Source organism: Coregonus clupeaformis, chromosome 27, assembly GCF_020615455.1.
Source record: "Coregonus clupeaformis isolate EN_2021a chromosome 27, ASM2061545v1, whole genome shotgun sequence".
Classification (NCBI taxonomy): domain Eukaryota; kingdom Metazoa; phylum Chordata; class Actinopteri; order Salmoniformes; family Salmonidae; genus Coregonus; species Coregonus clupeaformis.
Window position 1 is genome coordinate 17,491,116 of NC_059218.1, and position 15,835 is coordinate 17,506,950.

A 15,835-nucleotide genomic window follows, 5' to 3' on the forward strand; every position below is an offset into this window, starting at 1 on the left:
GGGAGTAAATGAGTACCTGATGAAAAGCAAGCAGCTAATGGGGACTTCCCCATTTGATCATTACTACCCTTTCCACCATTATTACCCTCACCAGGGAAGAGGTCATCCAACACAGGCTCCTAACCCTTTCTAGAAAAGCAACAAACTTAGATAACACTCCAGCTGTCAGTTGCTAAGTTCTGGGATTTCTGGGTAAACTAGGAAAACTAGGAAACTACGTATATGTGGGCCACTCACATCCACCAAGGCTATACATTAAGAGTCTTAGATTAAAGAATATCCCTGTCTCCAGGGATTAATAGGGGTCATTGTAATCACAAGCCCATAATAGATTAACTGCATGTTGGAGTTGGGAACTGACCAACACAGACTCCATATTGATGCAGAGGTCGTTGGTTTCACAATCTCTGGGTCAACTAAAGTGGTGAAGGATTTACCTACACATGTGGTAAATAAGACTAGTAAACTATGGGGTCAATTTGTGATGTGTGTATACTAAACGCTATTCTAAAATAGTATACAGGAAATCCACTACTATAACATCACCCAAAATACAATGAATCCTCCAATGAGTTTGAGTGTGGAGAAATGGCTAGCTCATGACATTGCAAGACAGTGAGATGAAAAAAATGGAGAGGCGGGTAAGGTAGGAATGGAAAAGGAGCGCTGGAATAGCCATTACAGGTGTACTACTGACTGAATCATGGGCCTGCTATAATTTTGTTTCCACTGAAACCAGAGAGTAGCAAAAATATGCTCTGGAATGGTCTTTCTCCAAAGAGCTGAGAGAGGGAGTGTATGTAAGCTTACATTGGTTGGCCACCTTCCCACTCTGCATGAACCTTGCCGTTTGAGGTGTCAACTTTGCAGAGTCTTCTGTGCTACGTATCACTGATGGGATATACATTTACATTTTAGTCATTTAGCAGACGCTCTTATCCAGAGCGACTTACATTTAGTGAGTGCATACATTATTATTATTTTTTTCATACTGACCCCCCGTGGGAATCGAACCTACAACCCTGGCGTTGCAAACGCCATGCTCTACCAACTGAGCTACATCCCGATATGTAAACATGGATGTTTTCTTTTCAATTCCTTTGAAACCTGTAGGGATTTGATAGCCACTATAATATTGATTGATCAGTCAGGCCTCTTCTGCTTCATCTGAGGGCTTTTTATAGTACATAAAACATTAACCTGTCTTAGATCAGGAAAGTTGTGAAAGGATGTGGGCTGTAACTTAACCTGTTGTTGCCAAGTATGATTTATTATGTTATAGTGGAAATCAGTGGGGGAAAGTGTAACTCTCCATGTCACCTGCAGAATTTGCAGTCTGTTGTGAATTAGGAAATAGGGCTGGGCATTATTAATCCTACCAGATCTATGGTTTCACATACATTCAATGGATCAACCAGGGTCTTGCTACATTAGTGTCTCCTCTCACACCCATCCATCCACCAAACCTTTGGAAACCCCAAACTCAGAGTCATCCCTGACTTCTTTCCCACGATTTGTTCCAATCAGTCTCCCACAAATTACAGGGCTCTAGCATGAAGTCATCAGAGTGATCTGCAGTGGCCAGTGGAAATGTTGAGTATTGGCTGAATCCTAACATGCGAGATGTGTACAAGTAACAAACTGTTGCTTATAGCTCCCAATGCACCACCCATCACGGCAGCTGGTGCATAGGCCAGAAACAAAGGATATCCACTTCTGGCAGTCTTTGGCCATATTCCCAATGCATGATTAATGCAAATTCAGTTACACATGCATTTCTCAAGTTGTGTGTGGGTTGTGTGTGGGTTGTGTGTGGGTTGTGTGTGGGTATGCATTATTGAGTTATCGATTTAATGCATGAAACAGCTGGTTAGACTTCAACATGTACTGTACAGTGTGCAGGGAAATAAATCATGTGGAATAAATGTTTCATCCAAACCTGTTATCAACACTCTAGAATGATCTTGGTGTCAGAGGAACAGGAGTAAAATACCCAGGGAGCTTCTCTGAGTGCTGTGACAGGTCATTCAAAGAGAAAAATGGATAAGGGATTTGTGATCCCACGTCTCTCATCTTCAGTAATGTCCTGTCTTGTCTGATGTCAAATAATGATGAGTGAGAAAGTTATAGACTCGCAAATATCATTGCAATGGTGAGAGGTTAGCATGTCTTGGGGTATGATATTTGTCTGTAACTTTCTCACTCATCATTATTCACGATTCATTCAGGGTTATCCATAATCATGGTAGCATCACATTAATGCAGAAGTGTTTAGAAACATATTCTATTCTTTGTTCTTCTCCAATATAAGTGACTCCAAAATGACACAATACATTATTTACCATTCATCTCTATTGGGCACAAAATTATCTGAAACACAACCAAAACAAAACAGCAAATGCATCAAACAAGTTGTAGAGTCACAAGCTTGATGTAGTCATTGTGTGCTATGAATATGGGACCAAATACTTAACTTGATACTACTTTAATACACATAAATGAATTTATCCCAATACTTTTGGTCACCTAAAATGGGAGGACAATGTACAAAACGTGCTGTAATTTGTAAACGGCTCACCCGATATGAATGAAAATACCCTCACATTAAAGCTGAATGTCTGCACTTTAACCTCATAGTCATTGTATCATTTCATCCAAAGTGCTGGAGTACAGAGCCAAAACTACAAAAAATGTGTCACTGTCCCAATACTTTTGGAGCTCACTGTATATTGTTTCTAGATTGTCAAAAGCCCTCTATCATTACCAGTAAAGTCATGTTTTATCTATTTGCTGTGAAAATGCCTGCTACGTATTCATTTTGGATGGGTACAGAGGTGCAACATAAAACTAGAAACGGTCAGGGTCTTTGGCTCAGTGGGGGGGAAGTTATTTCAGGTCTCTGGTAGGTTGATGTCATTCTTTGAGGCCACAGTAGTATCAACAATACATATCTGCATATGTTAAACATATTATCTTGTCTTGAACTGTTTTATGGGAAAAATAAGGTTCTGTGGGGCAGTGTGGGCATAACAGACTGCACACAAAATGTATTGCACAGGAACACACATAGCATGGGAGTGCCAAAAACATAGGCCAAGTGTTAAAGTATATATATAATCTAATGAGTCAGGTGCAGGAGGGTAAATCACAGAATAACAGGCTTTATTCCGCAACCACAGAGTTACGCAGTAACGTGTCAAAACACTCCAGTGCACAAAACAGGCGCACTGGAAAATACATGGCACAAAGGGAAATATCCCGGCGATACACAATACAAGGAGCTCCACCGAGCTTCACTATCCTCCACAATAAACAATCACACACAAAGACAAGGGGGCAGAGGGAACACTTATGCATGTACTGATGAGGGGATATGAACCAGGTGTGTGTAATTATCAAGACAAAACAAATGGAATGATCAATCAATCAATTTTATTTTATATAGCCCTTCGTACATCAGCTAATATCTCGAAGTGCTGTACAGAAACCCAGCCTAAAACCCCAAACAGCTAGTAATGCAGGTGTAGAAGCACGCGGCAGGAGCGGCAGTGGCTAGATGAGGAGCGGCAGTGGCTAGAAGGCCGGTGACGACGAACGCCGAAGCCTGCCCGAACAAGGAGAGGTGGCAGCTTCGGAGGAAGTTGTGACAATAATTGTTGATCCAAGGAAATGGTGCTTTGTAGGACACTCTTTCAAGGGCTAATGGCTACATGGAGCTCAGTTTGTGCTGTGAAGTCAATTACCAGCCAAAATTACCCTGAGTGCTATGGTTAGGTTAATCACAATCGTTTAACACCCAGCTGACACTACATTTTTCATAAAGTCTCCAAAGACCTCCCGTGATGCAAAAGCAAGCTACAGCATGTATAGCATATTAGGGTTTAGATAGCAGGATAAAAATGCACTAACTTTCAATGGCTGACTGTGGCTCACAGTCAGTGTATGGTCACTTTTCTGGGCAGGACGATACACTGTGGGTTAAGCGTTAGTCTGGACGCTTGAAGTTATAAAGTTTTGTTGACTTTATTTGTTGACCTATTTTTACCGTCTTGTAATTCACGGAGTGCACAGGTTATTGTCTGCCTTTGCTAATTTTACAGGCATGGACGTCTCCCCAGAGTGACTATGTGAAAATGTAGTTATCCACGTGCATTACTGAGGCTGTCTTTAACTTAATGTATTTTTGTTTACCTTCCAGGGCTCCTACACTTATCCAGATTTGACCAGACTTCCAAGTTTTATCCCAGTATTCTTAAAACTGAGTCCAGTTGAGAGAGACAAAAATGGGTACTAAAAGCTTTCTAGGGTGCGTCTTCCTGACTCTCCTTCTCAACCTCTGCCAAGCTGGGCTGGTGAGAAAAATACTTAGGCATAAACGGACGACCCTGACAACCCCCGGCGGAGACAATGTGACCCTGACCAGCGCTGACCAACCAGTGGTCTTCAACCACGTCTACAACATCAATGTCCCCACCGGCTCCTTGTGCTCAGTGGACCTGGATGCCCCAGGAAACACCAGCCTTGAGCCCCAGGACGCAGCTCAGCCTTCAGGCCTCCGCACCACCGAACATACCCTGGATGGGCAGAACCAGATAGTTTTCACTCACCGCATTAACATTCCTCAGCAGGAGTGTGCATGCACTGATGGGCTCCCGGATCTGAAGGACCTCCTGGGCAGGTTGGAGATGCTGGAGGGAGAGGTGTCCACGCTGAGAGATCAATGCACTACTGGAGACGCTGGCTGCTGCAGCGCTCAGCCAGTCACAGGTACTGTATACGTGTCAACCTAATCACCCCCAGCTTCTGATTGGCTCATTCAACCCCTTTCCTAGTATAGCATACTTAGGATGACTGTCACCCATAGAGAATGATAGAGGACTCATCATTGTATCTGTCCCATCATGGTGTATGTGAGCATAAGGGCAGTGCCATTGAGGCCATCTCCATTTTGAAGTAGTACATCTTCTTCTTCTACTACTTCTATGTGTTGGTAAACAAACTGAAAGGGTATATACTGCCACCTGGAGTGAGTTTGAACAGGTATAAAGCCAAGGTTAGTGATTTACTGTCACCTGCAGTTATGGAATGTTTGCTCACAAGTATAATGAATTGGCTGATCCCTCCTGATGACCTGGATGGAATTATGTGATCCTTCCTTAACCCATAGGAAGTCCCACCCAGTTGACCACTTCAAAATGGTGAAAGTCCTGAATGGCGCTGCCCATGCTACAATGGACTTTTGGGCATTAGAGTCCTCTATCATTCTCTATGCTGTCACATCACCTCTCCTTCCTTCAGAGGCATATCTATTTTACTCAACCTCTAGGAAGCGTCAATGGAATTGAATGTGGGATTGGGTTTAGCAGTGGTTTCTCTTTTACACCATAGGGAAAGGGAATGACCATAGACATACTCAGTGCTGATTTGTACTGTAGGTTGTTATTCAGAACATAATTGTCCTGTCTATGATTACAGTCCTCTCTTGATTACAATATTTTAAAATTACATTTGTTAGTAAAGTGAAAAGGGGGAAGAGGGGAATTATGATTCAGAGGGTTATAATCTCTAAACTGCTCTTTTAGGTGAGGTGGGGACCAAGCCTTACTGCAATGGCCGTGGAAACTACAGTGCTGACACCTGTGGTTGCATTTGCGAGCCTGGCTGGAAGGGACCCAACTGCACCGAGTCTGAATGCCCCAACAACTGCCAGGACCAAGGTCGCTGTGTGGACGGGAAGTGCGTCTGCTTTGAGGGCTTTGGCGGGGATGACTGTTCACTCAAGGTTTGCAAAGTGGACTGTGGTGGGAACGGACAATGCATTGGCGGGGTCTGTGTCTGTGCCGAGGGTTACAATGGAGAGGACTGTTCTCAGACAGACTGCCTGAACAACTGCCTAAGCCATGGAAAGTGTGTGGACGGGGAGTGTGTGTGTGAAGAGCCCTGGACGGGCTACGACTGCTCCGAACTCATCTGCCCCAATGACTGCTACGACCGCGGCCGCTGCGTCAACGGAACCTGCTACTGCGAAGAAGGATTCACCGGGGAGGACTGTGGGGAGAAAACCTGCCCAAGCGACTGCCTGGGAAATGGTTTCTGTGTGGACGGCCAGTGTGTCTGCAGCGCTGGCTATACTGGAGAGGACTGCTCCGAGCTCACTTGCCCCGGTGACTGCAATGATAGAGGTGTCTGCTTCAACGGCATGTGTATCTGCAATGCTGGCTACCAAGGAGAGGATTGTAGCCAGCTGGCTTGCCCCAACAACTGCCACAACAGGGGACAGTGTGTCAACGGACAGTGCATCTGCAACGTAGGCTACCAGGGAGAGGACTGCTCTGAGCTCTCCTGCCCCAACAACTGCCTCAACCGGGGCCGCTGTGTCAATGGACAGTGTGTGTGCGATGAAGGGTTCGGTGGTGAGGACTGCAGCATCAAGACCTGCCCCTCGGACTGCTACGGCAGTGGAGACTGTGTGGATGGCCGGTGTGTCTGCTATGCTGGCTTCACCGGTGAGGACTGCAGCGAGCTGAGCTGCCCCAACAACTGCCTGAGCCGCGGACGCTGCGTTGACGGGCAGTGCGTCTGCGACGAGGGCTTCACAGGGGAAGACTGCACTGAGAAGCACTGTCCCAATGACTGCCTGGGCCGGGGATACTGCGTGGATGGCAAATGTGTCTGCCAGGAGGGCTATGCGGGTGTTGACTGCTCTGAACTCACCTGCCCTGATAACTGCAACAACAGGGGGCACTGTGTTAATGGGAAGTGCATGTGTGAGGTGGGATACGTGGGAGACAACTGTGGAGAGCTGAGCTGCCTCAACAACTGCCAGGACAAGGGCCGCTGTGTGAATGGACATTGTCTCTGTGATGAGGGATACACTGGAGAAGACTGCTCAGAAGGTAAGAACGGTTTCATTCAACTGACCCATTGTTTGAGAGAAACATAAACTATGGATATTTTAGTTAAGTTCAATTCAGTACATTTTCTGCTTTCTGCTTGATATTTCCATGTGCTTGCTGAATGCCACATTAATTCCAATTACTTCTTTTTCTGCAATTTGTTATACTCAAAACGTAATCAAATCCCAAAATAAAGAGAAACCATTTAAATGCATTTGAAAGAGATTTTGAGAAAAGGATTAAAAGTTCCATTATCATTTACTCTGATGCCAAAAGCTGTGTATTTAAGTCTGTACTTCTGTCTCAAAGATCTTTGGCAGTCCAGACCACTGCCAGATGTGAGTCTGGAGAAAGCATTTGCTTTGTGTAGAGGATTGTTAGTGGCTGAGGGCATGTGAAACCAAGTGTCTGAGACAATAAAAAGGTCAGACTATTTCCTGTCTCTCTCTTTTTCTTTCTTTCTCGCTCTCTCTAGTTTCCCCTCCAAAGGACCTGACTGTAACAGAGGTCACCACCGATACAGTGGATCTGACCTGGAACAATGAGATGCTGGTGACAGAGTATCTGATTGCTTATGTGCCCACTAGTCCTGGGGGTCTGTACCAGGAGTTCAGAGTGCCCGGAGACAAGACTGCTGCCACAGTCAGCGAGCTGGAACCCGGCATCGAGTACCTGATCAACGTCTATGCCATCCTCAGCAACAAGAAGAGCATCCCAATCAGCGCCAGGGTGGCCACACGTAGGTCATACCTTCTTAATGGAGCTCATGTAATTAAAAATCATTCCTAAGATCTGAAGACTTGGGTCGCTGAGCAGTCTGAGTTCATGGGAATGTGGTCCTCTTTAGACTGTCAGGAAAATACAATTTGCACATATTAACCATAATCAAAATGCTATCCGGTACAGTGGAGAAACTTTCACAGCACAATGTTTACACAAGGCTTTCCTTTTAGAATAGGTGATAAAAAATATAAATAAACATTTCATTGATGCTTTACAATGTTTAAAACCCCACACTGTCTCGATGCACAATATTTTGGCATCAGGCATAATATATTCCTTTGTCTCACTCTGTTCTGTCAGATCTACCGGAGCCAGATGGCTTGAAGTTCAAATCGGTGAGGGACACCTCAGTAGAGGTGTTGTGGGATCAGCTGGACATTCCCTTTGATGCCTGGGAGCTCTATGTCCGCAACACGGTCAGTCTGTCCATCTCTCTGCAAGAGATCTCTGCTAGGTCTTGCCTAGGATTTCCCTAAACAGCAGGGACAAGACAACAGATTTGCACAAGCTGGCTTTGCTCTTCTAGTGAGATGTTGGCATGCTTGGCTAGTTATCATGTCCACTAAAGTAGCAACAGCAATCAGGGTTGAGGTCAGTTCAGTTTTCAATTCAGCCAACTCAAAAAATTTAACACACACAACAAACCACAAATTGCCATCACACTACTAAAGCGTGCTGTACTTTACACATTACACAATGATGTTGATGTGAACCGGTACATGGAAAATAACTGTGCATTGCCTCAGATCACAAATCTGAGGGCTTATTGTTACTCACAGGCTTTCTGCTCAGCTGCAATATGGCAAAGGTTTGGGCAACCATAAACCATAAATCCCTTCTTCTTGTCCATGAGTACATTTTCACAAAGGGCTGTGTAACCTTGTTTTAACACTCCTCAGGGAGGTCTCGGGCTGCCAGGAAATGCTCAGTGGTGTTTATTCCTTTCACTGTCCTTATCCCATTCTCCTGTACACTTTGGCTTTATTGCCCCCATACATAAAATGTAAAGGACCTGTAATCGATGATCAGCACTCAATCACTATCACCATGTGCCAAATGGGATGTGTTTGCAGCATTCTTATGTGAGGCAATCAAAGACTTACAAAACATTCTGCTGCAAAAAATGACATATTGTAATAATTGGTATTGTTTAACTCAACATTAACTGTGTGAAAGATTTATTTCCTTGATCCAAAGGAAACATTGACGTGGCTTACCTCAGACTGTTGGGTATGTATGATACCAGAAATAGTGTTGTTTTAAAACCGTATATGTCTTTGACCTTTCAGAAAGAGGAGAATGGGAAGATCCTGACAACCCTTCCATCCTCCCAGACTATGTATAAGCAGTCAGGGCTCGGTCCTGGTCAGGAGTACGAGGTCTCAGTGGGCGTCATCAAGAACAATACCAGAGGACCTCAGTCTACTAAAATCATCACTACCAGTAAGCTTACACCACATTTTAATGTGTGTAATGTGTTTTTTCCCAGCCCGGTGTAGATCTGCATGTGCCAACTAAGAAGCCAACTCTTCTGACATTGTCACGCCTTACATGAATGAATCTGGACCAGGCTACTCCCATTCATCTTGGCGACTACACGTATCCCATGGGTTAGATAAGGAAAATCCTTACATCTCACAAATCACACAAGCAGACAGAGGAACAACTGAATAGACCAATTTAACTGTCAGTCATAGTATTAGGTCTATATGGAAAAAGGGGCTAAACTCCCATTGTCATTTTACACAGTTAAATGTAAGTATTTTTGCAGAAGTGAACTACGCTGAATTTCAGGCCAACCTGCATTTTACAATAGAGAGTCTTTGTATTTTTCAAGGAGCCCTGCCATAAACTCTTGACAGGGGTTTACCGTAGCTGTTCCTGCACACTGTTACTCCATACATTATGGTCAAATGCTCCTCTTAATTTATGGAATAGGAATTGCTTTCTAGCATGAACTACCTCCTTGTGCATGGAAAAGCCATTTCATTTACAATTCCTCATTGATGGACCCTGTAAATATCTTCTCCTTTTGACTCCTGCATAATTTATTTGCTGGCTTAAGATCAGCACATCTTTCAGGAATGATGAATGATAGAAGTTGGTGATCAAGGCTATATGAACCTAAATGGCCTATATCACACACTGACGTCACCACAGAACAGAATTGAGCAATTTCTCCTGTGAAAATAAATCAGGAATTTACCAAAGATCCTATCAGAACACAGAACAGTGACATCCCAACCAAACAGTCAGATTAACCAAACTTAATGACATTTGTTATGCCATAATTATAACATGTTGTGCAGGTCTTTAAATGTAGTTAAAATAAAACCAATACTCTTTGTGTCCTTGTGTCTTTTGCCCTAAGTGATCGCTTAAAAATGCATGGGATCATTGTCCATAACAAATAGAACATAACAGCCTATGCACAGATCGGTCATCCTCCTTGTGCCTCTCTCCCCCAGGGATTGATGGGCCCAGACAGGTAGAGGTTCGTGACGTGACAGACTGCTCGGGCTTAGTCACCTGGTTCCATCCCGTGGCCCAGGTGGACGGTGTCACCGTGTCCTACAGCCCCAGCTCTGACCCCACAGAGAGGACCAGCGTGGACCTGTCCACCTCAGACAAACAGTACAGCATCGACAGTCTCAGCCCAGACACTGAGTACCAGGTGTCCCTGGTCTCCAGGAGGGGAGACACCACCAGCGAGCCAGTCTCTGAGATATTCACCACAGGTAGGGGCATTATTATGTCCAATCCTGATAAGTTCACTCCTGATAAGTGTAAACTGTGTTTGATTAAACTAAATTTTTACTAACTTTTTTAAAGTGTTCCTGATAACAGCATGCGCTGGTTTACTGCACGCTTGGATTTATCAAGAGTTGACTGTAAACAGTCCTTATTGTACTCCTTTCTTCTTCTTGCATTGTTACAGACCTGGACGCCCCCAAGGACCTGCAGCCCCTGGGCCAGACAGACAACAGCGTCACACTGGAGTGGAGAAACAGCCGGGCAGATGTTGACAGCTACAGGGTGAAGTACAGCCCCATCTCTGGGGGTTCCCATGGCGAAGAGGTGTTCCCCCGTGGGTCAGGAGACAACACTCAGGCCACCATCACTGGTGAGGGTCAACCATGACCAAATCTTAACATGCAATTTTGTCAGTAGAAGGTATACGTTTTTTTTGCAAGTTAGGATTTGCTATGACAATCACAACATAGTTATTCTTTATGCCAATCAAATCAGGTACTTAAAAACATCTATGTTCTTCTCGATTACAGGACTGAAGCTATTCAGGTAATCAGGTACTCAAATCCATCTCTGTTCTCCCTAATTATAGGAATGAAACCGGGTACAGAATACGGGATTGGTGTGACCGCCGTGAAGAACGAGAGGGAGAGCCTGCCTGCCACTACAAATGCAGCCACCGGTGAGAGCATACGTCAACACATTCTCATAGGATAGCCACTGTTCAAAAGCTGTCCAAATACCCACCACCACAGTGACCACACACTCTGCAGCTGTAGATACAACTTTCAATGCAAACACATTATTAGGCAACAATATGAGGCAAACATAGGATATTTATGAGGTTCTGATATTTCCAAGTGCTTTGGCAAACAAACTTGTAAAAAGCAAGTTAAAACCTCAGGTCTACATGGGGCAGATGTAATAGAAGAGAATGAAATATGATCCAAGATGGCGTAGCAGTGCGGTCGTATTTTCTGTAGTGTCCTTGTGTAAATAGCCAGTTTTTTAGTGTTTTGTCTATTTTGTTTATATTTTTCAATTTTACTTTTCATTCTTTAACTAAATATACTTTCCTGCAACCCGCCTCACCCAACGTGGAAAGGATTCTATTATTTCTTTATAACTTTTATCAAGAACCATAAGCTGAAACTAGTCTAGCTGCAACCGAATGGCTGTGGTAGCTACTTGCTATTAGCCACCGTTAGCGTCTTCACCATTGTAAGTGGCCTGCACTACCCACCAGCCAGCTCTAGCTCTAGCCTGGACAATTTGTCGACCAGTCTGCACAGCGTGCTATCGACCCAGAGCATATCGGATTTTCTGCTGGAATCACTGGACCCTAGCTACCGGATCATCGCAACCAGCTAGCTGCAACCAAATGGCTGTTGTCGTTGGCTAATTACCATTGCCCCTTAGCAAGCACCAGTTGGCCTTGAGCTAGCCTTGAGCCAGGCCCATCTCCTGGCTATCTACCTCTCTGTCAACCGGACGGGACCTCCTAGTGTTGACACGGAGCCCCGCCGATCCAACACGACTGGTTTGCCGACGAAATCGTCTGATGTGGTTTCAACAGGCTTCCCGTTACGACGTCGACCACGAAGATCCATCTGCTAGCCCCGGCCTGCTAGCACATGCAAGCCGGGCCTCTTGCTCGCCAGTGCTGTAGCAGCACCCGAACTACCTACGAACTCTCCTATTGCTGTTCTCCGGACCTTATGATAACTCAGCTATACAGCTGATGCCTGCTGGACTGTTCCTTTATACGGTACCACATCCTGTTTATGTTTAGCCTCAGCCCAAACTTTATCGCCATTACCAGCTGTTGTCTTAGCTCTCTTGAATAACACCTGTGATTGCTTTATGCCTCTCTCCCATGTCAATATGCCTTGCTTATTGCTGTTTCGGTTATTTCTTATTGTACTATTTCACTGTAGAGCCCCTAGCCCAGCTCAACCTGCCTTAGACAGCTCCTTTGTCCCACCCCCCATACACGCGTAGACCGACTCAATCGGTGCCTCCAGTGATGCTATCTCTTTCATCGTTACCCAACGCTTAGGTTTACCTCCACTGTACTCATATCCTTCAATATCCTTGGCTGTACATAATGCCCTGAATCTATTCTACATTGCCGGGAAATCTGCCCCTTTTTTTCTCTGTACCCAACGCACTAGAAGACCAGTTCTTAAAGCCTTTAGCCGTATCCTTATTCTACTCCTCCTCTGTTCCTCTGGTGATGTAGAGGTAAACCCAGGCCCTGTAGCCCCCAGTATCACTCCTACTCCCCAGGCGTTATCATTTGTTGACTTCTGTAACCATAAAAGCCTTGGTTTCTTGCACGTTAACATAAGAAGCCTCCTCCCTAAGTTTGAGTTATTCACTGCGTTAGCACACTCCGCCAACCCTGATGTTCTAGCAGTGTCTGAATCCTGGCTTAGGAAGGCCACCAAAAATTCAGAAATGTCCATCCCCAACTACAACATTTTCCATCTCGATAGAACTGCCAAAGGGGGTGGGGTTGCAATCTACTGTAGATATAGCCTGCAGAGCTCTATCATACTATCCAGGTCTGTGCCCAAACAGTTTGAGCTTCTACTTCTAAAAATCCACCTTTCCAGAAATGTCTCTCACTGTTGCCACTTGCTACAGAACCCCCTCAGCCCCGAGCTGTGCCCTGGACACCATATGAGAACTGATTGCCCCCCATCTATCCTCAGAATTTGTACTGCTTGGTGACCTAAACTGGGATATGCTTAACACCCCGGCCAACCTACAATCTAAACTAGATGCCCTCAATCTCACACAAATGATCAACGAACCTACCAGGTACAACCCAAAATCTGTAAACATGGGCACCCTCATATATATCATCCTGACAAATGTACCCTCTAAATACACCTCCACTGTCTTCAACCAGGATCTCAGCGATCACTGCCTTATTGCCTGCGTCCGTAATGGGTCCGCGGTCAAACGACCACCCCTCATCACTGTCAAATGCTCCCTAAAACACTTTAGCGAGCAGGCCTTTCTAATTGACCTGGCCCGGGTATCCTGGATGGATATTGACCTCATTCCGTCAGTAGAGGATGCCTGGTTGTTCTTTAAAAGTGCTTTCCTCTCAATCTTAAATAGGCATGCCCCATTCAAAAAATTCAGAACTAAGAACAGATATAGCCCCTGGTTCTCCTCAGACTTGACAGCCCTTGACCAGCACAAAAACATCCTGTAGCGTCCTGCATTAGCATCGAACAGCCCCTGCGATATGCAACTTTTCAGGGAAGTCAGGAACCAATATACACAATCAGTTAGGAAAGCAAAGGTTAGCTTTTTCAAACAGAAATTTGCATCCTGTAGCACTAACTCCAAAAAGTTTTGGGACACTGTAAAGTCCATGGAGAATAAGAGCACCTCCTCCCAACTGCCCACTGCACTGAGGCTAGGAAACACTGTCACCACCGAAAAATCTACAATAATCGAGAATTTCAACAAGCATTTTGCTACGGCTGGCCATGCTTTCCATCTGGCTACCACTACCCCGGCCACCAGCTCTGCGCCCTCCACTGCAACTTGCCCATGCCCCCCCCGCTTCTCCTTTACACAAATTCAGACAGCTGATGTTCTGAAAGAGCTGAAAAATCGGGACCCATACAAATCAGCTGGGCTAGACAATCTGGAACCTTTCTTTCTAAAATTAGCCGCCGAAATTGTCGCAACCCCTACTACTAGCCTGTTCAACCTCTCTTTCGTAACGTCTGAGATCCCCAGAGATTGGAAAGCTGCCGCGGTCATCCCCCTCTTCAAAGGGGGTGACACTCTAGATACAAACTGTTACAGACCTACATCCATCCTGCCCTGCCTTTCGAAAGTTTTTGAAAGCCAAGTTAACAAACAGATCACCGACCATTTTGAATCCCACCGTACCTTCTCCGCTATGCAATCCAGTTTCCGACCTGGTCATGGGTGCACCTCAGCCACGCTCAAGGTCCTAAACGATATTATAACCGCGATCGATAAAAGACAGTACTGCGCAGCCGTCTTCATCGACCTGGCCAAGGCTTTTGACTCTGTCAATCACCGCATTCTTATTGGCAGACTAAATAGCCTTGGTTTCTCTAATGACTGCCTCGCCTGGTTCACCAACTACTTCTCAGATAGAGTTCAATGTGTCAAATCGGAGGGCCTTCTGGCAGTCTCTATGGGGGTGCCACAGGGTTCAATTCTCGGGCCGACTCTATTCTCTGTGTATATCAATGATGTCGCTCTTGCTGCTGGTGACACTCGGATCCACCTCTATGCGGACGACACCATTTTGTATACATCTGGCCCTTCATTGGACACTGTGTTAACAAACCTCCAAACGAGCTTCAACGCCATACAACACTCCTTCCGTAGCCTCCAACTGCTCTTAAACACTAGTAAAACTAAATGCATACCCTTCAACCGAACGCTGCTTGCACCCGCCCACCCGACTAGAATCACTACTCTCGGCGGGTCTGACCTAGAGTATGTGGACAACTACAAATACCTAGGTGTCTGGTTAGACTCACATTAAGCATCTCCAATCAAAAGTTAGATCTAGAATCAGCTTCCTATTTCGCAACAAAGCCTCCTTCACTCATGCTGCCAAACATGCCCTCGTAAAACTGACTATCCTACCGATCCTTGACTTCAGCGATGTCATTTACAAAATAGCCTCCAACACTCTACTCAGCAAATTGGATGTAGTCTATCACAGTGCCATCCGTTTTGTCACCAAAGCCCCATATACTACCCACCATTGGGACCTATGCGCTCGTTGGCTGGCCCTCGCTACATATTCGTCGCCAAACCCACTGGCTCCAGGTCATCTATAAATCACTTCTAGGCAAATCCCCATCTTATCTTAGCTCACTGGTCACCATAGCAACACCCACCCGTAGTCTGCGCTCCAGCAGGTATATCTCACTGGTCATCCCCAAAGCCAACACCTCCTTTGGCCGCCATTCCTTCCACTTCTCTACTGCCAATGACTGGAACGAACTGCAAAGATCTCTGAAGCTGGAGACTCTTATCTCCCTCACTAACTTTAAGCGTCAGTTGTCAGAGCAGCTTACCGATCACTGCACCTGCACACAGCCATTCTGAAATTAGCCCATCCAACTACCTCATCCCCATTTTGTTATTTATTTTGCTAATTTGCACCCCAGTATCTCTATTTGCACATCATCTTTTGCACATCTGTCATTCCAGTGTTAATACGAAATTGTAACTTTTGCACTATGTTCTTTTTATTGCCTTACCTCCATAATTTACTACATTCGCACACACTGTATAAATATTTTCTGTTGTATTTTTTACTTTATGTTTTGTTTACCCCATATGTAACTCTGTGTTGTTGTTTTTATCGCACTGCTTTGCTTTATCTT

The 15,835-nt window shown here is 45.1% G+C and overlaps 1 protein-coding gene across 3 annotated transcripts in view; it reads left to right on the plus strand.

Moving 5' to 3' along the window:
- The window catches only part of LOC121541580 (tenascin), a 75,626-nt gene that overhangs the window by 20,321 nt on the left and 39,470 nt on the right, over positions 1-15,835 (plus strand). For all 3 annotated transcript variants that reach the window (XM_041850687.2, XM_041850688.2, XM_045208057.1), the window contains 8 exons: positions 4,199-4,767; positions 5,583-6,896; positions 7,372-7,635; positions 7,980-8,095; positions 8,969-9,122; positions 10,148-10,417; positions 10,618-10,803; positions 11,023-11,112. In XM_041850687.2, coding sequence (XP_041706621.1) covers positions 4,284-4,767; positions 5,583-6,896; positions 7,372-7,635; positions 7,980-8,095; positions 8,969-9,122; positions 10,148-10,417; positions 10,618-10,803; positions 11,023-11,112 — 2,878 coding nt within the window. In that variant the 5' untranslated portion in view covers positions 4,199-4,283. The remainder of the gene's footprint in view (positions 1-4,198; positions 4,768-5,582; positions 6,897-7,371; positions 7,636-7,979; positions 8,096-8,968; positions 9,123-10,147; positions 10,418-10,617; positions 10,804-11,022; positions 11,113-15,835) is intronic.